Consider the following 20,922-nt stretch of genomic DNA (forward strand, 5'->3'; position numbering starts at 1 on the left):
TACCATCACGTTCTTGCACGTCATTCGTAACCTCGCAATGTCGTAACCCGAGGACCCCGTGTCGTTGCTCAGATATGACTACCGGAAGTCTCCCGCCGCGTCAGTCAGTCACGTGACACACCGCAGGTTGTTGCTGTTGTCGCACTCGGTTCGTTTTCGCCGTTAGCCCACCGCAGAGTTCATTGGCGACGACTTGGCAAGAGCGGCCGAGGTGGGTGCAAAATGATGATTACAATAAGTATTTATACGCAGAAATGTCATAGGTAGTCGTTCCTTTTGGAAACGTGAGCGGCGTAGCTGAATGGACTGAGCGTTTTAAGCGAAATGGCTGCAAAGCTAATGCTAACACACTAGTAGCCTTGCGACGGATAAGCTGTTACAAACGCTATCTGACTGAGCAATAGGTTACCTTATTATAGTTTTACGCCACGTGAAAGTTGCTTTGTGATAATTTCCGAATAGGTGGCGTTTCATTTCGGCATTTGCCGACGCGTTGATAGCCTTAGCCACCGTTAGCGGGCCTTTCTTTTTTGGCCCAGTGTTGGCAAAGCACGCGAGCGGCCATTGATTGACGTGAGCAGAGCCCCCCCAATATAAACTTCAGCCTCACTGGAGCGAGGCACTCAAATGTATAGTAATGGCCACTTGTGTTGTAGTGTGAAGTAAGTAATGGACGTTTGTTTTTCTTATAGTGGCACATTTACACATCCAGTGCCACTGACTGCTTTAGAAGTCAAATATCCATGTTAACTGGGAGGGCTGGCACTGAATGAGTTAAGGTTAAACCCTCAATGTACCCCAAACTGAACCAAAAACACTTAAATATAGGTATCCGTGTTGATTTACACAAGGCCAGCATTATTAGACAAATCTTTTGCAGGAAGTATTCATTGAGTTGGTTTTTTTTGTGTGAAATTCACTTTTTTTTTTCTTTGACTACAACAGATGATGATTTTATCATATTGATTTTATTACTGTAGAGTACAAAATTATTGTTTTGTAGTTTTTTTTTCGTTTCCCAAAATGCCCAGTACAGGCCAAAGTCATTGTAAATATATATTTAAAAAGAAAAAAAAAATGCTTCAATGTTTGACATTTTCACATTTAATCTAAATTTACCACAGTGTACTTGATCATGGTGGCATTGTTGACGTACAGTACTCGTCGCAGGCGAGTCACTTTCATGAGCCATGAGGAATTAGTGTGCTTCCTAGTTCCGTATCTGTTGCCAAAGGTGAACAGCTTGACAAAACAATGTTACTGTTCCAAAAATAGCACGTTCCAGACTCCATGTTACTGTTTTGTATTCCTCAGAGATAACACTGCCGCCATGCCACTCTCTCTCTGTGCTGTGAGTCTATGCACAATAGACACTAGATATAGCCATCGTCACATGGCCGCCACGTCAATGCCCCACATTCAACATGGCCGCCATGTAGGCACGCCTTTTGGGATTGGATCTGACCGGAAATACCTCAGTCCCATTCTCTGTATGCATTGCGTCACAGCACCAGTAAACAAAAGCCGTTCATTTTGGAGCGAACAGACTTTGTTAATGGCAATGTAAGTGACAAAAATAAAACATTTTTGGACAGATTGTTCAGTCCCGACGGTCCGTTTTATCCGATATCTGTTATAGCAGGGTCCGTTTGCATCAAGGTTCCACTGTATATACTGCATTAAGGAAGTGGAATGCTGTAGCAGCCTGGCTGAGCGACGTGCCTACGTATAACTGACCCAAAACAAAATTTTAAGCACAAACAAAGGCTCATAGTTTTATCCTGAGACAAGAACACAAAGATATCGTATTGTGACATTTCTACTGGCTATCAATGCTAGCTACTCCTCCCTGGAAGGAACCGGGTGTTTGGGTGGCATCTTAGGGTGTGACAGAAACTACACAAATAAGTAGGCTGTACACAATCAGGATTTTTGGGACCGATCAGCAAGTTTAAAAAAAAAACAATCACCGATCCGATCACAGGATGTAGCAATGTGTCCATTTACACGACTTGTTCATTTATTGTATATACTTGTGTACTTTATGACATGTTCATTTATTGTATATACTTGTGTACTGTAGCCATCCATCCATTTTCTTTACCGCTTATCCTCACTAGGGTCGCGGGTGTGCTGGAGCCCATCCCAGCTCAAAATTATTTTCTGGCATTTTAGACAAAAGTTAAAACATCTATGACCTCTAGGGGGCATCCAAGGATTAGCCACTGACATAAATTTAGTTCAAATCAACATTACAATATGACAGAAATAATGGGTACTAACTTACTGTAATAAAATTACTTTAACAAATACTGTTCATGACATGCTTACTCTAACTTTCTCACTTGCTCCCACACCCCCACCTGCGTTGCTTGAACGCGGCATGCTCATCCTTGTGTACATTCTTCAGGTGCCCGATCAAATTTGTATTGATGCATTTAGATGCCGTTCCCCACAACGTACTTCAGTTGTGCACAGACTGCAAATAACTTGGGTGTTGTTTGTCAGAAACACCGCAAAATAGGCCCACACTGATGACAAGATTGAAAAAACTTTATTGGCCGCCAAATAGTTACAGTACTGCGCCACAAGACACGTGACAAGGCTAAAAATGAACTAGCTTTTGGATTCATACGCACCGGGGACGTAGAGTTAAATGTCTTGTGCGGAGCCAATCGATGGCGTCATTGATTGGATCGGCGAATTATGACATGAAAGCCAATCAGCATAAAATGCTAATTATCGGCCGATACCGATCACACCGATCAGATCGGCGCAAAGTCTACAAATAGGCGCAAATAAATGCGTTTTTTAGCTGAATCGGCTGTACTTGTTTCGTGTCAGCTAAGTCAACAATGTTTGCCAAGATTTAGAGCTTCATATAATTTTTGTTTTTGTCATGATACTATCTGTAGAAAATGTGGAATGGACCAGGGCAAGGACCGAGGGGAAGACCTCCATTTAGGTAAATAAACTCCATTATTTGGTGTATTTCACATCGTGTCTGCAACGATTTTGCTGTCGTAATTTTGAGCATGGTGCCCAACTGTTCTGTATTATTTAGTATAATGTCAAATGGACATAAACACTAACCCATACAGGGGGGTCCTTGATTTATAACATTTTACATTTCGACGTTGCGAACACCACGCAATGAACTAGTTTGTGTTAGTAACTGAGTGTGGCTTATTGTGCTGCTTCACAATTATTTTTATCCTGCTGTGCAAACTAGTTCATTGCACACTGGTTAAAACACCTTATGTCAGTACCTTCGGAAACCGAGGACCCCCTGTATTGGGATTGATTGATTGATTGAAAAAAAACATTACTTTTAAAGCCGAATGTAGTAGCGATAGTTGTGATTTTCATTTATTTATTTATTTTCCTCTCAAGTGGTCAAATTCTGATTCTCGAGGCATGGGCCTTTTTCAAATGTGGATAAAAATATTATGCGTATCAGATAGCTGCCAATGCAAGTTCAACGTTAACTCATAGATAATGAGTCACTTGATCGAAGTATGCCACTCGCTGATGTATACACACCCTTTTTTGCTAAAATAGCACAAATTAACACATTTAAAAACACCCAGTTTAAATATTAACTTAGCTGCAACAATTAAACATGATCTTAATACGCTTTGTTAGAGTTATGCCCAGTAAATAAGGAAAATATTCCAGCTGGTGACCAGTGGAGAAATGTGGTGGTTACCCTCATTTAAATCACGCTATGTAATATTTTGTATTTATTTAGCGTTGTTTACACAGCCATATCAGATATGTGTCACTTTAAATGTGCATAGAAATGAATAATGATCAACTTTATTACAGGGGTAATCACCACGGAGAAATGTTTGGGGGAAGAGATCATCCCATGCCTGGTTTTTGGGGTAGAGATGGGATGAATATGGGACCCATGGGCCATACGGGTCCTCTGGATCTACCACCGATGGCTATAAGAAGAATGGAAGGTCCACCAATGTGGGGACGTGACATGGATCCACGTGATATGCGTGGTAGAGAGCAGGACAGGGATTGTTTTAGATCTGGCCCAGGGCCAGTTTTAAATTACCGAGGGCGGTTTGATGGTCATCCCAGAGGCAATCTGATGAATTCACCGCGTTTCTCAGGAGTTAATATGGGGGGCAGAGATGTGCCAACATGGGAGCAAAACAACAGATATATGGACATGAGAGACAGGGACATGTTTCGTGATAATATGCCTCGCTTCAATAATCCCAACATGGATGGGATGAGAGTGTTTCCAATGAACAGAATGGAGCTCAATAATAACTTTGGGGAGATCCGGCCTCCAGTGGGCATTGATGATGACAGTAATTTTAACATGGAGATACCTCAACAAGAAAGGAGGATGATAGACATAGACAGACGAGCAGGACCACCTTTTAATCCAAGAGGTGGATTTGATTCAGATATGGATTTTAGAACTCACCCTGATCCGCCACCTGATGTTCGAGGCAGAGAGCGCTCTCCTTTAAGATTTGGAAATGATGCCCCTCCAATGGATAGGACGAGAGCTGGCATGCCTGCAGATGACAGTGGTTCACAAAGATCTGACTTCAAGGGTCCAGAAGAACAGTCCAGAAGGAGTGAGGGTCCAGAATCCAGTGGTAGTCCCCTTATGGACTATAGGAGCGGTGAAGAGATGACTCTTGCAGAGGAATGGAAGAGCCGACAGAAGGATAAACCGGCTGTCTCAGACAAAGGTAGAGAAGGTGCTTCTGAGGCCTCTTACCCAGCAAGCTTTAGGAGAGATGTGACCAGTCGAGATCCACCAGCATTTGTTGAGAGGGATAGACCGCCTGTTGACTTCCCGGGGAAAAATGTGCGCTTCCCTCGTGGTGATCACTTTGCTGAAATGGATCGGCCTCCACTTGGAAGAAACTCCCCGCAAGAAAGAACACCTCTTCCCGCCACTCCAGGAAGAGAAAATGAGAGTAAATGCTGGCTCGCGGAAAGAGACTCTGAGCCGAGTCAGAACAAATCAAAGCATGGTGAAAAGTACCACAAAGACCTGTCAACTCATGAGACCGTGGAGCCAAATGATGGTTTTAAAGGACTGAAAGATATTCCACACAGTGAAGGACAGACTAGGGGTAAGATGCCAGAACTGGAAGAGTTTCAAAGCAGGGATCAAGACTACAGAGACATTGATTACAGGACAGCTTCTGGAAGGATGTTTGAGTACAAACAAGGGGCTCTTCAGGGAACACCACTAATTGAGGAGTCCAAACCAGCCGTGCCTCCACAATTCAGTGCATCTGGTTCTAAGGTAAGTCTGTTTTTTACGAATTCAAATGAATTGACTACTCATCAATAATCCGTTCCACGCAGTGGACTGAATTCTACATCGATTGTGCTCGTCCCTCATGCTTGTATTTTGGTCATAACATATTTTGTTGGACACTTCTATAAAAGGATCAAGACTACAGAAGCGCATCAGTGGAGGGAAAAGTGTCCACAACATTATCCATAATTGGCATTCCAAAATCTGCTACAATGGAGCAGGTAATCAAACACCCTCGTCCCTTTTTTGGATACGATTTGGACGTTTTTTGAAATCACCTCTGGTAAGGTGATTGAACATTTTTGCCTTATTTTTGTTTGCAGGTTCTTGATGCCTTTACAGTGCAAGACGGGATGCCACAACCAGGGATGAAGATTAAAAACGTTGTCCCAGGTAAAGACTGTGAGCTTGTGGAAGTGTTTGGGGCACTCGATCGCTTACATGTCCCTCGATATTACGCTCTTTCGACGTTCGCACCTCCGCACGCTTCCTTATTTATTCTTCATGGTTGCTTTTGTGTTTGGCCTGTGTGATCCTCGATCAGTTTCGAAGCGGAGCGGGGAGGGTGGTGGTCTGTAAAGCCCATAATGCCATCGTTTGCCATGTCTGGGGATGTTGGGCCGTTGCCAGCAGTTGCAGAATTCACTGTAAACCTTGAGTGAGAGTGATTCATATGTGTGTGTGTGTGTGTGTCCTTCAGAGACATTTATGTAGGTCCCTTTGTCAGACCTTTGATGAAAGGGAATGTTTTTGTGGGCATATTCAGTACTGTTTACGGATATGTTCTTTGTTCTGCCCAAATGTCACAAAAAGAAATGAACCCAACTACCACTTTGCTTTGTAAGCCATGGTAAACACCACACAAGTGTTCACCGCTATTGGAATATCCCTTTAAAACTGTTAAGGCTTTATCAAAGCTTTTGCTTCCAAAGACCGTCAGTTATCGGAAGATGGACTAGCGTAAAACCTGTAAACATGCAATGTTCCAGAGAAGGTACAGTAATTTAGTTGAACACGAAAGCTCCTCTGCAGAAGAATGTTCATTCATTTAGATTTTTTTTAACGCACTGCTGTCTTGTGTTATAGCGGGCTGACTGTGGTTACTGGAACTGACTAACAAAAACCCATCTGTATTTCAAATGCTGTCCCCAGGTTACAGCTACGATACGGCCTATGTGGAGTTTTTAAACCTCGAGGATGCAGTCCACTTCATGGAGTCCAACAAGGTGGCCTATCCTCGTCACTCGACCAAGGCCGCCTCTCCCAACAGGATTACGAGGGGTCGAGAGGGCAATTAGTAGATCTGGGGAGGGAGTGGGCTTTGCTTTCCCATTTCTTGGGCTACTGAGATCGAGGAATCAGTCGTTGCTGTTCTTTAAACCCAACAAATTATTCCCAAAATACTTACGTTTATTTGTCATCTCTTTTAAATAACTTAAAACTTTTAACAAGATAGGAGTCAAGTTTAAAGGAGATTGTTTGAGGACTAAATATTTATTAGTTTTAATGATGCAGGTGAAGCGTGGTGACCCTATTTTCCTCATGTGACACTTCTGACAAGGCAAGGTATTACAGCTAGCGCCACTATAAACGCACTGTTGAGCTCCTCTCATTTAGAAACCTGTAAATGAACATCTGATGCTGCAAATTTCAATATCTTTTAGGGGTTAAACTGACTAGTCGACGTTTCGACTTTACTGCTGCTCCCTGACAATTCTGACTTCAAATCGATGAATTGGCTATCGCGTGTTTTGGTTTAAACAACACCGGGAGCCTCACTGAAATCAACAGGTGGTCGGTCGGAGCAACAAACTAGTAGCGCTGCCTCAAACGCGTGGAAACATTTGACTAAAAATGAGACGTAGCACAGTCACTAGCCAAATTTGCACAAGTATCCTCAAGTTATAACAAAAGCAAAGTGCTATGAATGGCCATCTGAGAAGGCATCCGCTAACGCTAGCTGTCAGCAAATACACCAAAATCCCTCCTGAAACAGTGAAGACACACACAATATACTGAGCAAAACGAAGACAAACGCGGGTCAATCAATAATCTCTTTATTGTGGAAATGAACATTGGTCGCCAACCACTAGTTGTTCGCTCAAGCTTTCATCCCGCAGACACACGGCAAGCTTTTCCTCCTTCCACTCGCCCCACCAGTACAACCGAGGACGACGGGGAAAGTGAGTGAGCGAGCGAGCTTGTTTAAAGGCAAAACCGCGCGCGCAAAGCGAGTTGACAAATGACAGCTGAAAAAAATATTAATCGACGTCAACTTGACTATCATCACCTTAGAGTCTTTGCTGTAGTGCTCACTCTGTTGACACTGGTACCTCATTTAATCAAGTGAGAAGAGCACTTATTGTCCATACAGTAGGACGATTGCTTGTGAGACTTATATTTGAATAGAGGTTGTGTGGAAATGTTCTGGCCTAAGATTACTAGTCTTAGGAATGGTAGGGTATTGTCTGGGGTTGTTCGATAACACTCTTGACTATTCAGCGATACAGAATACCGAAACCACTATTGCTTTTGTACATAAAATTTCAATTAACACAATGACCGATAATGGTGAACGAAGACCGTTCTTTCTTTCTGACGCTCATGATGATTCGCCAGTGTGTCAAACCGCCGCAGTTTATTGTCATCTACTGGCGAGTAGGACTTACTTGATGTCAGTTTGTTTTTATTTTTGGCCTTCAGTAGCGGTGGCTTATATTGGCAGCCTTCACGAATACCCGATACCTTGAAATAAGGCCGGTATCGGCACGTATGGGTGAAGCAAGCTGGGTCAATGATGCTTTGGGTTTTTCGTAATGGATCTTTTTGAATGTTCACAAGGAGGCCTGAAGACTTGGTGATAAACTTCTTTGAAAACGGCCTTAGAATAGCATATTGTAATTTCTGGTCTCCAAGGTTCTCTCAGGAGATTTCCTAATGATGTAGCAAACATGTGCTCAAACGTATTTCTTGGTGTCTCCGATGACTACCTTACGAATCATTAGCGCCGGGCATTGATGGTTTTTATTTGACACAATCTGGTTAAATGTTTCCTAAAGCGGCTGGTGACTGTTTTGGTACTCTTGTGTTCAGTCTCTTTCTCTCTTGTGTAATCATTTCATTATTTTTCAAGACAAAGGTATCTGATGGAAATGGTTCATTGTGGAACTTGGACTCTTTGTATTTCATCTTCTTTTCAGTCTATTGAACATGTTGACACATGGAAAGCGCTGGCTGCGACTTGCTCGAAGACAAGGAGGGGGGACACAAATTGATTTACTTTATTTCCTGATTGTTTGGTGCTGACATATTTCCAACTTTTTCTGTTATCTTTGTGTTCAGCACACAGAAAAAATGAAGTTGAGTTTGCAGTGTCAAAATCCTTCAAGATACAAATAGTAACTTCAGACAATAGCTTGCACTATATTGTTTGGCGTTCTTTACATAAATTCACCCTTGGATTTGTGTTTTCTAACTATTTTTTTTTTTGGGGGTTAATCTGCATATTCTTGTGAAGGATTACCGCTAGATTGTTTTTCTAAGTATGCATGTGTTCCTGAGGTTTTTTCCGGGCTTTGTAGATGGCATTTTGTTCGTATCCTGTAGCCTGATTCCTCAAATGAGAGTCAGATGAATTAATTGTCATCACCATTTTGATTAAGCAAAGCAAACTTCCACTTTCTCTCTCTGAGAATTTGCTCTCTCTACGATGAAAGTCTGGCTTTGGGGTTTTAGACTGATGGTCAGACAAATGTGCAATATGAAGAGGACAGCTTGAGGCTGTGATGGTTTGACTCAATTGTCTGGCATATCGTAACAAGATGGCTCATTTTACTAAAACAGTTCACAGGTTCTTAGTATGACAACAATCAATACATGCAGCCTTCGCTTGTACCTACCGCAATACTGTAGTTTACTCGAGGGGGTGGGGGGCTCATTGCCCGTTTCAAGGATGGTACTGGCTCTTGGATCAGTGTACCACCCGAAGTACCCCTGCCACAGTGTCATTTCGGGTGTCCCTGGTCTTATTTTAGGCATTATTGGCCCTTTTTAAAGGCTCATCTTGATTGCATGCCTGTGCTCTTGTTGCAGGGTTCCCTCAAGATTGGCACTAGAACAGTTTCCATTAGCTACTCTCATCCAGATGACCACAAAGGTAGTGTTGATGTAAGTATTGTAAAGGCTGGAATGTATCATTTAGATTAGCCAGGCTTAAATGCTCGTTTATAGATGTTTTTTGGGTTCCCCCCCCCCCCCCCTTTCTTTCTTTTTTGTGGTGAACAAGGAATCCCATCGTACCCTGCCTCCACCCCCGGAGTCACAGTTGTCCAGACCCGATCGTCCAACAGAAGAATTTGAGTCCGACCGCAACGGATCCACGCCGAAAGGCTCCGAGGAGCCGCTGTGGCAGCGCAACTCTGACCTGACCCCCGAGGCCTGGCAGCAGCAGGTGGACCAGCAGGTGGACCAGCAGTTTCACCAACAGGAAAGCGAGACGCAAGCCGAGTCTTGGGGCCACCAGAACAACCCTCACCACAATTCCCATCAGTCCAAATCAGTCTTTAAGGACAGTAAAAGTACGTACACTTGTCTTCCAGTCGTAAAGCATTGGGATATTCTGTTATTCATTGTTATTCCTGCTTTCTTCTGACCTCCCTGAACAGCCATGATCATAAAAAATATCAAGCCCACCACCACAATAGAGGCCATTCTCAAAGCCTTGGATCCGTTTGCTTATCTGGATGAGAGAAACGTTCGTCTAATCAAGGCCAAGACACCTGGAGCAAAGTGCTTCTGCTTTGTTGACATGGACTCCCATGAGGTACCTTACATATAAAATAGGCATGTGTTGCATATTTTGTCATGTTTACGCTACAGTTTGTCGAGCAAGTCTTCCTTTGTTTTGTAGCAAGTGACACGCTTGGTCGACTTACTCCTCACCAAGCCAAATCCCCTTTATATTGACGGAGTCCGAGTGTATGCCGAGGTTGCAAAACCCCTAAAGAACCCGAGGTAAGTCATCAGGTCAAATTTTGTGATTCATCGCATTGTATCCAGGAGCCACTGTTACTCATCTACCTGTTGTAGTTTCAGAAGAGAGTTTGACAAACCAAACAGCTCTACTCCAGGCTATCAGCCCGCAGCCAGCACCATGGAGGTCAGTTGTGTTCTTACTTATACTGATAGAAAGCATCAGACCAGTCAGGTGAAATGTTTTATTTTTTTCCTCTTCTTTCCCCTCCTGGTATTTCAGCAGCAGCAGCAGTTTTACCCCAAACCGCAACCCTTAATGCAGCCACCTCCTGGAATGCAAGGTGGGATGTCCTCACTTACTCACACAGCCTGGTGTTTTGTAGCCTGCGTAAAAGTGATTATCAGTAGCCTTAAATGTGAATGCACGTAAAAAATAGTTTTGTGCTTTATCCCTAGCCGATTTGCCAACTGACAGCAGTAATCCACCTTTGTCAGTAGATGCCAGAACCAGCCAGGTATGTATATTAGGAGTGATTTATGGCAAAATCGGGCACACTATAAATGGTACATTTCATGTAACACCTCACAGGGAATTGGCTACGATGCCAGTCAAGCTGTGGAGCCGTCCTGCCAGGCGACTGAAGCTCAAGAGCCCGCAGCCGCCGCCAATCAATCGTATGGTAAGAACATCTGTAGGACATTCAACATTGACATCTAACAGTGTGTAGCCAGCATATAGTCACTAGTGCAGAGGTGTGGAATTACCTAACAGTGACACTGAAGCATAGTATCAACTCAGTGGACATTAACTTTACCTCTGTAGCGAACCAAGTATTAACCTAAACAGTCTAATAAAATTCTGTGGAAAAAAAGGAATGCAAGTTCAAATGGGGGTGGAGAAAAGTGTCAAACGGACTCAAACTCTGGACAACACCTGTCCATATAGCCGGGACAGTGAGAAAGTTAGAGTAAGGATGTCATTAACAGTATTTTATTAAAGTAATTGAATTGCAATAAAAGAATTTAATCACAGTAAGTTAGCACCCATTATTTCGGTCAGTTGTAATGTCGATTTGACTTAAACTTATGTTTTAGGCCAATCCTTGAATGCCCCCTAGAGGTCAATGGTGTTTTATCTTTTGTCTAAAATGCCTGAGAATAATTTGAGCTGGGACGGACGGCTCCAGCACGCCCACAATCCTTGTGAGGATAAGCTGTACAGAAAATGTTTTTTTTTTTGTTGTTTTTTTAAACTTGATCGGTGATCGGCCCCAAAAATCCTGATCGTGTAAAGCCTAGTTGGGACCGTCGTAAACAGAGAAGCGTAGGTTAGTGATAGTCTATGACGTGTTCCAACTTCAGGTTACATCGCTGCTATAGGAATGTAACTCCGTTGTAAACCAAGGCAAGATAAAGGTACGGTTATTAATCGGCAAAATAAAAAATATTCCAGGCTCTGTATCTTTGTCTTGATGCCCTCAGATGCCGACACACAAGATACGTCCAGCTACTTGTACGACGCCACATCAGGCTTCTACTACGACCCTGAGACCACCCTGTACTATGACCCTGGCTCCAGAGTGAGTATACAACACAACACGGTAGGGATGCACAAAGACAACTTTTTTTCAAACAAGTAAGGGTACACAAGTACTTACATTTGAGTACTCGCCGATACCAAGTACTGATACTTGATAATGCCATTATGTCTTGCAGTTGGGATGAAAATGTATTTTAGTTGAATTAAATATTGTGCAAAAAACCACATTTTTCTTAAGCATGGCACAAGTTTGACTTAAATATAACAGCCGCCCCAGTGGAGTTCATCATCTGTTTAACAGAACAGAATTTGCAGCGTGTAAATTTACTGTGTTTTTACTGTAATGCAACAAGTGTATTTCATTTGGCCAAAACCATTTGCTCTTTCAGTGGGTTCTATCAACAAAGCTGTGGCAATATTCAAGTTATCATTGTTTGATTTTTCCCATACAAGGTTTAAGAAATGTCCTTCAGATTCCATTTGCATTGGACAGCCATGAGATTAGTGTATTTATTTCTTGATTGTCTTAACTATTATGGCCTAAAATTTATAAATCATCAATAACTTTTTGTAGGTATCTCAGAATGAGATACATTTACACATGTGAAACCAAGGCTGCATAAAAAAACAACTGAAGTGGAAAAAAAGTATTTACTGTTATTAATCGAATTATGTTAGGCTGTGAAAGTGATATAGGTGTTGGAGTTGAGGAGCATTTTCACAAGTACAAACCTACAGTATTGACACTGAAATCTCATCACGGTGTGTCATACTCTAACGTTTTTGTTTGTCCATAGTACTTCTACAATGCTCAGAACCAAGAGTACCTGTACTGGGACACGGCAACAAAGGCGTACGTCCCGGTGCCCGGAGGCAACCAGGGGCACCAGTCTGTCGTCATGACTCCCGAGGACCAAGCCATTCTCTCCAATCCTGCGGCTGACGCTCCTCTGGACATGAAAAGACCCTCAGAGCCTCCGTTGCCCACCACGCAAGCGGCAGTCTCTGCTGACAACCGTGAAACGCCGTCTCCTGAGAAGAAGGATGACGACGACTCACCTAGAAGGGACGAGAAGCCTAAAAGTCTCGCTGCTGTCAAGGTTGTTTATAAAAATATCTCGAAAAATGTGCACATAAAGGAAAATGAGGCACTGAACGAATGTCTGTTATTGTTCAGATCATGAAGGATATGGAGCGCTGGGCCAAGATCCAGAACCGGCAAAAGGAGTGTGTGCGTTCCTTGTCGCCGGTGCTGAGAGGCGGGATGGATGACGACAGGAAGCAATCAAAGACGGCGGACGCCGGGTTTGCCGTGTTTGAGAGGAAGGTCAGGAGAAGGCGCATCTGCCAAGTTTTTCATCTCATTACTTTCAACTCAGTCATGTAGTTGTGTGCCCACAGAATTCAGGCAGTGAGGATCTCTTCAAGAAGCCTCTTGCTCCAGCTAAAAAAGATGAAAAGCCAAAGGTAGAAGGATATTACACTGATTCCCTCCCCCCTGTTCATCGTGGGAATTACATTCCAGACATTCCAGAAGTGATATAGTTTAAACCTAAAATAGCCCTCCCACGCCTTTTAAACAGATGTATTAAAACACACTTTTTAAACATGTCATAATTGTATTTGAATGCAACAAAAACATTTGCAAGCATTTTTACTCTTTGATTATACTGTGTCCTTAATTAACATGCATTATTATTACAGTGGTACCTTGTAGTTTAATTCATTCCATGACTCAGCTCCTAACTAAGTTTACTCCTATCGCAAGTAATAGGGAACTGGGCACATGTAGCCTGGCACACGCAGGTCACAGCGGGCATAATGTAGCCATCGAACCGGGGAGTGTGGCGTTCCCATGAGAAAAAAAAAAATATTGCTATAAACTGCAAATTTCCAGGATTTCCTGAATTTTCAAATTAATCAAAATACAAGATTTGCAAACATCTGCTTTCACATTAGAAACCAAAAATCCTATTGTTTGCCTGTTTTCTGACATGTTACAGAGTAAGTGAATAATAATCAATTTTTTGTTTGTGCATTTTCTGCACTGACAGTTTTGTCTATTTTTTTAATAAAGGTATTGAAATAAAAAAAAAAATTAATCCCATGAATTGAAAGAAATAATCATTAGTTGCAGTCCTACTTGTGACTTAAACATAATGAAACATTGTATATATAAATACCAATCATGAACCAAACCACTTTTGTTTCACAAATGTACACTAGCATTTATGCTCTCATATAATGTGAAAAGCTATTCACGGGCTAATTAAAATTAGCATAGATGTTACAGAAATTGTATACCTCTAAACAACTGCTCTTTAAGAGCACGTACACACAGAAATGGCATACAACAATAATCTCAGGCATATATTTTATTTTTTCTTTTGGAATAAAATAATATTAAAGTAACAAAAAGGTTTTCGGTTTCACACTGAAGGAGCGTATTCTGCTTGCCTCTAGCTGCATCTCTTCCAGTAGATCTCAGATTGCAACTCAACCTGGTACTACATTACCCATAAAAAAAATGCCTGCTGAAAAATCCACAATACATAATGATGAACTGCAATGTGGCGGCGGAACACTTTATATTCAGGACTTTTTTTTCCCGCAAGTCAACACATGGTTTTAACACGTCTTATTGTGTCGTTAGCGGCCGATGGGCTCCTTGGGCATGCTGGCGTCAGACTATGCCGCCGGAAGCGACGAGGAGGTGGAGGAGGAGAAGGAGGAGGTGGTACACAGCGGCCAGGTTGGCAAAGCACCGTCCGAAGACCGAGAGGACAAGCTAACGGACTGGAAGAAGATGGCCTGTTTGTTGTGCAGGAGACAGTTCCCCAACAAGGACGCGCTCATCCGCCACCAGCAGCTGTCAGACCTGCACAAAGTACAGTACTGCCTGCTGGCACCGCTAACGCCAGCCTTGGTAGATGCATACTCTCCTTTTAACGCTTGTTTGTACTCTCAGCAAAACATGGAGATCCACTTGAAGATCAAGAGGTCCAAGAAAGAGCTGGAGGCGCTGGAGAACCAGGAGAAAGAAGTGAGTGAAACAGAGCAGGTTCTGAAAGTGGTTAGCACGTCTGCCTCACTGTTCTGCGGATTGATGTTGGTATCTCGGCTCTGACCTTCCTGTGTGGAGTTTGGATGTTTCCTCAGTGCTTATGTGGGTTTTCTCGGGTTACTCGGACTTCCTCCCACGTTTCAAAAACATGCATGTTAGGTTGATTGAACACTCGAAAATGTCCACTGCTCTGAATGCGACTGGTTGTATTTCGATATGTGCCCTGCAATTGGCTCGCATCCAGTTAAGAGTGTTCTAAATATCTCCTAAATGTTTCCCACTAAGCTGAGCACCAAGGAAGTTGGAAGGTCACCAGAACAGAAGAGGAGAAAACACCATCACCAACAGCCGCAGCAGCAGCATAACAGCTGGGCTGGAGGATCCAGGTAAAACCATCTTAATGCTCCATTATGTTGTTCATTATTGGCTGTTTTCGGAATCATTCACTCATTCCCTACTCCCTAATCACGACATTGGGATTTTTATGTCGTGTCCTCATCAGTGAAATGAAAAATAGTTTTTAAACGGTGCTCGGGTGTGCCATCGTGGACATTTATATTCGTCAAGTGGAATCCAACCGTTTACTGCCACAGACATATTCGTCAAGTATGTTTTTCAATGAGTCACCATGGAAGTGTGTCTTGCCCACTTTGTAACCATAGCTCTGTAGATTGCTGCGTTGCATCACTTTGCATTTAAGATCACCACAGCTTTTGAGTAGAAGATGAAGATTACGCAGTGATCTCTGCTCTGCTTGTCACATCAATATGAAGGAGAGAAATGCCAATAGGTTGGAAGTCGGACAAGTTTGGGACGTCACACTTGAACAGAGTATGCATATGTATTGTATGAACAGTTTAAGGACAATGTTCCTCAACGTACAATTGGGTAACTTGCACATCTGTGAAGGCACCATTAATGCTGAAAGGTACATACAGGGTTTGGAGAAGCATATGCTGCCATCCAAGCAACATCTTTTTCATGGACGCCCCTGCTTATTTCAGCAAGACAATGCCAAACCGGATTCTGCACGTGTTACAACAGCGTGGCTTCGTAGTAAAAGAGTGCTAGTCTGGCCTGCCTGCAGTCCAGACCTGTCTCCCATTGAAAATGTGTGGCGCGTTATGAAGCGTAAGATAGGAGACCCCGGACTGTTGAACAGCTGAAGCTGTACATCAAGCAAGAATAGGAAAAATCCACCTACAAAGCTTCAACAATTAGTGTCCTCAGTTCCCAAACGTTTATTGAATGTTGTTAAGAGAAAAGGTGATGTAACACAGTGGTAAACAGGACCCTGTCCCAGCTTTTTTGGAACGTGTTGCAGCCATAAAATTCTAAGTGAATGATTATTTGCTCAAAACAATAAAGTTGATCAGTTTTAACATTAAATATCTTGTCTTTGTAGTGTATTCAATTAAATATAGGTCGAACATGATTTGCAAATCATTGTATTCTGTTTTTATTTAACACAACGTCCCAACTTCATTGGAATTGGGGTTGTAATATATATATATATATATATATAAAATCAAGAGTACCGTGTTTTGACTAGTGCTGGCACATAAAATGTGTTCTTGCTTTAAAAATGTTTGGGTTTTGTTCCCGTCATAATAGTGTGTGTGTCTCTTTCTGTCCTTAGGGAAATCCATAAAGTCAGTGATAGACCTGGTTTAGGCTCAGAACCTCCACCTGTAAGTGTGTTGCCGTATTTCGCTTCCATTACTTTAGTTTCCTTCCTGTTTATCCTTATTTATGGCAATTTTAAAACCATTCCCCCAGAGACGGCAGAAGAAAGAGCACGTCGCTTGGGACCATGCCACCTACAAACAAGCAGTGCGCAAGGCCATGTTTGCACGCTTTAAGGAGCTGGAGTGACCTCACCCGAACCCCCGTCCCCAATCTGTCACACATTGTGAACACATGGCCCTAAAAAAAAAAAACTCATGAAGACAGCGATGGATGTTGTACCAGCATTGTTCAATAGGCCATGTTTCATGAACTTTACACACACTGGTGTGTCCAGCTTGTAATTATAAAAAACCACACAGACTCACGGTTAAAGTTTGTTTTAAAGCTTCAACTTTATTTCCTTTCCTCATTTTATGTGTGTGGATGCAGTATTATATGCACATTTTTTTTCTACATAAAAACTCTGAACTCAACTTTTGTGCTCATTTTTGTTTTCTCATGAGAACTTGGTCCGAAAATGTATAAAAAAAGTTGAGCACTACATCCCGTCAGTAGCCTGCGTGCTATCTCTAACGCTGAAGTAAAGTCATTTCGGTAAATGTGTCTCAACAAAAACAAATCCAATGAAAAATTAGGTACGGCAGTAACAGCGAGACCTCTTGTGCAGCATGAAGAAGTACTGTACTAGTATAGTCTGGGCTTATGAACCGACAAAGAAATGAACACCTGCAAAAAACGAGTAGGCTCTGTTATGTTCCGAGGCTGCTTTGTTAAATCCGGCACAGGATGTCTTGACTCTGTGCCGTGTACAATGAAACCTTTACGGCGATCAAAGCGTTTTGGGGCTGCTTTGCTCCATCCAGCAACAGGCTGTCTTGGATCTAAATGAAGACTGATCTTTTCACATGGGGGACACGGCTCAGAATTTGTATACCAGACTTGAGTCCTGACTTGCAGTAAACTCGCCTCACCACAGGCTGGCAGCACTTATCCAATGTTTGCTCTTGGAGTCTCTTTTCATAGGGCAATAATAAATTAAAAGGCGCAGGGGTGGAATCTCATGCTGTTTGAACATATGCTTATTCTAAACATTGGGAGCATTTGTGGGTATATAGCCCACACGTTCCATAGGTTCCCCACCCCTGTTTTAAGCCATCCTGTTTAAATTCTATTCATCAAGTGGCTTACACGCAGCTTGTACACTGCAGGAGAAAAATAAGTCTTGACTCTGACCTTCACTGGTGTGAATTGTGTTCTACCTTGGAGGATTGTAACAAAACACAGGGGAGAGCCATAGTTGATGACAAACAAAACGGATTGTTGACAGAGAACCAGGGGGAAGCCAACACCTTTTCAACGGTGCCACGGCACATCATGCTCCACCACCACCACAGTATGTCGAAGGTTTGATGGCACTCTGGGACCTTTTTTTCTTGAATGCAATTTAAATATCGTAGATTTTTGCAACAGGCGAGGAATTGAAACAACTTGCTCCCCCCACCCAAAAAAAATTGGGATCAATCACTTTTTTTTTTTTTTTTGTTATTTCAAAGTTGATTGAAGAAACAATTGAAGTGCCCGCAAACCTTCAAGTCGGGTTCTCAAGCTTGTGTTATGGTTTCAAGCCAAAGTCAAGATTTCAAGGGTTGGGTAACTGTTTCACATTGGTGTCTCAAGTCAGGGTTTCAATGGTGGGTTCGGGTTTCAAGTCGATTAGAGTTTAAAGCCAGGCCTTCCTCCCACATTCCAAAAACATACATTGGATTCATTGAAGACTAAATTATCCATCGGTGTGAATAGTTTTCTCTCGGCGCCCTGTGATTGGTTGGCGACCAGTCCAGGGTGCACCCCACTTCTTTCGCCCAGAACCACCTTTGATAGGCTTTTGCACACCAAATGAGGTTTAGCACTATAGAAATTAGATGGATATCCACTGGCTTCGTCTTTTAGGATAAAGTAGAAATGGGGTAATAGGAATGACTGTATTCCATATAAAACATAAGAGAGTTATTTTGTTTGAAATGAAATCTCATTTTCTCCTGTTCCATCCCGCAACGGATTCAATTTGAAGTCTCGGGCAGGGAAGGCAAAGGCGAGCTAAACCCGTGTGGATGCCAGCGATAAATAGTTCATTTAAATGCAAATACAAAAAGACACACAGTATGTCTCAATCTGTGTTTGTTTAACTGTCGCCACAGGACACGGCGACCTACAAATAATCGAGGCCGGTGATCCTTTCGGAGTGACAAGTGTCTGAAATCTCCCATCGAGCTGACAACCGTCCATTGTCTTGAACATGTGTGCCATTTACTCCAAGGACATATGAAGGCTAGGACAAGATTTTCTCTTTCTCAGGTTATGGCATCATCTCCTCCAGTTTTGTTCTCTCTTTTCACATTTTCTATAGCGATACCACCCATTCGCCTCAAATGAATATTTCAAACCAAAATTCCTTAGGAATTCAGGAGACCCTAATATGACATTATGTCCAGCTAATCCTGTTTTTCATGAAGTTGGAGACCTCCCATATTTAGATTTCTATTATTAATGGCCCGCGTTAAATGTTTAATGCGATATAAAGCGGAGTGAGCACCGAGGTGGAAACGATAATATACTGCCAATGCAGGTAAACGCATGTTTAGCGGGGAACAGTCCTTGGGATTATTTTGATGAGATTTCCATACTGTTGGCAGTAAAGTTGTCAACATGCCGTTGCTACGGTTATGATGACCCGTGGGAACGTGTGTAATGGCTTTAACAAGATCAATACATCATTCCGCTGTTTATTATGGAAGGCGGTGCAAAGGCCCCCCTGAAATGTCTTATTTTTCCTTATTCTTGTTCTTAGGCCAAATACATGGCCTCACAAATTGCAAAGAAAATTAACCCCCCAAAGAAATTTGGTAGGTGCGTCTATCATGTGAAGATGCACAAAAAAGTCTCAAGGACCCATGCCCGAAAAGACACGGAAAGTCTGCCATTTTGGGTTGTGGGTCTGGTTTGGCCATAAAACAGAACATTTTATTCACGTCACTCCAAAATTTAGCCCCAGAACTCAGTTTTAGAATTTGGTAGACAAGTCTATCATGAGTAGAGCCTCAAAAAAGTCTCAAGAGCTCAAGAGTCTGCCATTTTAGGCTTTTTTTTGGCAATTTCCAGGGATCCATCAAAGACAAACTTGTCCCAGAGATTTTCTGCTATTGCTATCAAATTTGAACCACATACACTAGACAGATGGGTGACGCTAAATTGCGAAGAATTTGAATTGTCGTCATGCCGTGTGCCCGGAACAAAGTTTGGTGACTTAAAACAAAAGATCTGGCCCCCGAATGCAGTTTCACTTATGAACATGAAGTTTGGTAGAGTAGACATTTTTTTAAAAGTCTCACGAAGCCATGCCTGAAAAGACACAGGAAGTCTGCCATTTTGGTCATTTCCTGGGATTTAAGACAAACTTGTCCTAGGTTTGATTATTATTATTGTTGTTGCAGTTTTACATAAAATGGTAATCAATCAATAATATTAAAGCACAGTTGCGAGAGAGTTCTGCACATTGGGTTGAAAATGTGGCCTGGGACCCAAGAGCTTCAGGTTCGAGTGAGCAAGAGAAAGAGGTCGCTTTGTTGGTTGCCCTTGTATTCACCTGACGATCCGACGCAACAGTTAAAAGTAGCTGCAGGTTATTTTCTTCTTTGCAAGTACCGTAAAACAATCGCTCGCTTTGTAGCCAACTCCTGCGGGGAAAATAAAAAAAAAATAATAATAATAATGTAGTCTGGAAATGATTCATTGTTATTCATTGTGTCCCGAGGCAGCATGTGAAAGCACCGACTGATTGTCTCCTTCGAGGGATCACAGGAACCTGCACTCTTACACATACTGACTGGACAGCCTGATATGCAAATAAATATATACAGACGTTCGCACATATTCATTATGAAAGGCAAGTCCTCATGAATGTTTATTGACTTTGGATTTGAAAGGAATCATCAGGCCAATTATATTTTGTAAACACTCACTGGTTACAGCACCTTTGTACCCAAATGGGATCCAATACAAAAACAATGCTGCCCTTAAAAATGCATTCCCCACATTAAAACAGTTTCAAGATGTTTGAGTAAAAAACTAAGTCTATGCCATGCTATCATCAAAATACTCCAAGGATCAGGAATTAAAAGTTTGTTGTAATATTACGACCTTATTCTTGAGCACATTTTTCACCCACTGGTTTTTATTTATTTATTTATTTTTTTAAATGTTTTTTTAGCCTTGCTGATTTCAGCCTGTTTCTAGGCGGTAGTCCTGTCTCTTTCAAATCAGGCACTGCTGACCCCGGCCACTGCGGGACCA

General features: G+C 42.3%; 1 protein-coding gene across 3 annotated transcripts; it reads left to right on the plus strand.

The window, feature by feature from the left end:
- The first annotated feature begins 82 nt into the window (after positions 1-82).
- Positions 83-17,045, plus strand: rbm6 (RNA binding motif protein 6). 3 transcript variants are annotated; one of them, XM_061786381.1, is made up of 23 exons: positions 83-211; positions 2,916-2,965; positions 3,829-5,290; positions 5,437-5,526; positions 5,629-5,698; positions 6,458-6,531; positions 9,398-9,472; positions 9,591-9,882; positions 9,970-10,127; positions 10,215-10,318; positions 10,394-10,463; positions 10,557-10,620; positions 10,736-10,794; positions 10,869-10,959; positions 11,762-11,859; positions 12,617-12,919; positions 12,997-13,146; positions 13,221-13,286; positions 14,473-14,706; positions 14,788-14,862; positions 15,169-15,269; positions 16,523-16,574; positions 16,663-17,045. In XM_061786381.1, the coding sequence occupies exons 2-23, from the start codon at positions 2,919-2,921 to the stop codon at positions 16,756-16,758; spliced, it is 3,831 nt and encodes a 1,276-aa protein (XP_061642365.1). In that variant the 5' UTR covers positions 83-211; positions 2,916-2,918; the 3' UTR covers positions 16,759-17,045. The 3 variants fall into 3 exon arrangements, with proteins under 3 accessions (XP_061642365.1, XP_061642366.1, XP_061642367.1); XM_061786382.1 differs by having other exon boundaries at positions 10,560-10,620; XM_061786383.1 differs by having other exon boundaries at positions 10,563-10,620.
- The last annotated feature ends 3,877 nt before the right edge of the window (positions 17,046-20,922 follow it).

The sequence above is a fragment of the Phyllopteryx taeniolatus genome, chromosome 9, assembly GCF_024500385.1.
Source record: "Phyllopteryx taeniolatus isolate TA_2022b chromosome 9, UOR_Ptae_1.2, whole genome shotgun sequence".
Taxonomy (NCBI): domain Eukaryota; kingdom Metazoa; phylum Chordata; class Actinopteri; order Syngnathiformes; family Syngnathidae; genus Phyllopteryx; species Phyllopteryx taeniolatus.

What these genes read in the sequence shown, in the direction of transcription:
- rbm6 (XM_061786381.1), top strand. Translation starts at nt 2,919, where the DNA reads ATGTGGAATGGACCAGGGCAAGGACCGAGGGGAAGACCTCCATTTAG. An exon ending in CGCCGCCAATCAATCGTATG is followed by an intron (nt 10,960 to 11,761) that starts GTAAGAACATCT and finishes TGATGCCCTCAG; the next exon opens with ATGCCGACACACAAGATACG. An exon ending in TAGGCTCAGAACCTCCACCT is followed by an intron (nt 16,575 to 16,662) that starts GTAAGTGTGTTG and finishes CCATTCCCCCAG; the next exon opens with AGACGGCAGAAGAAAGAGCA.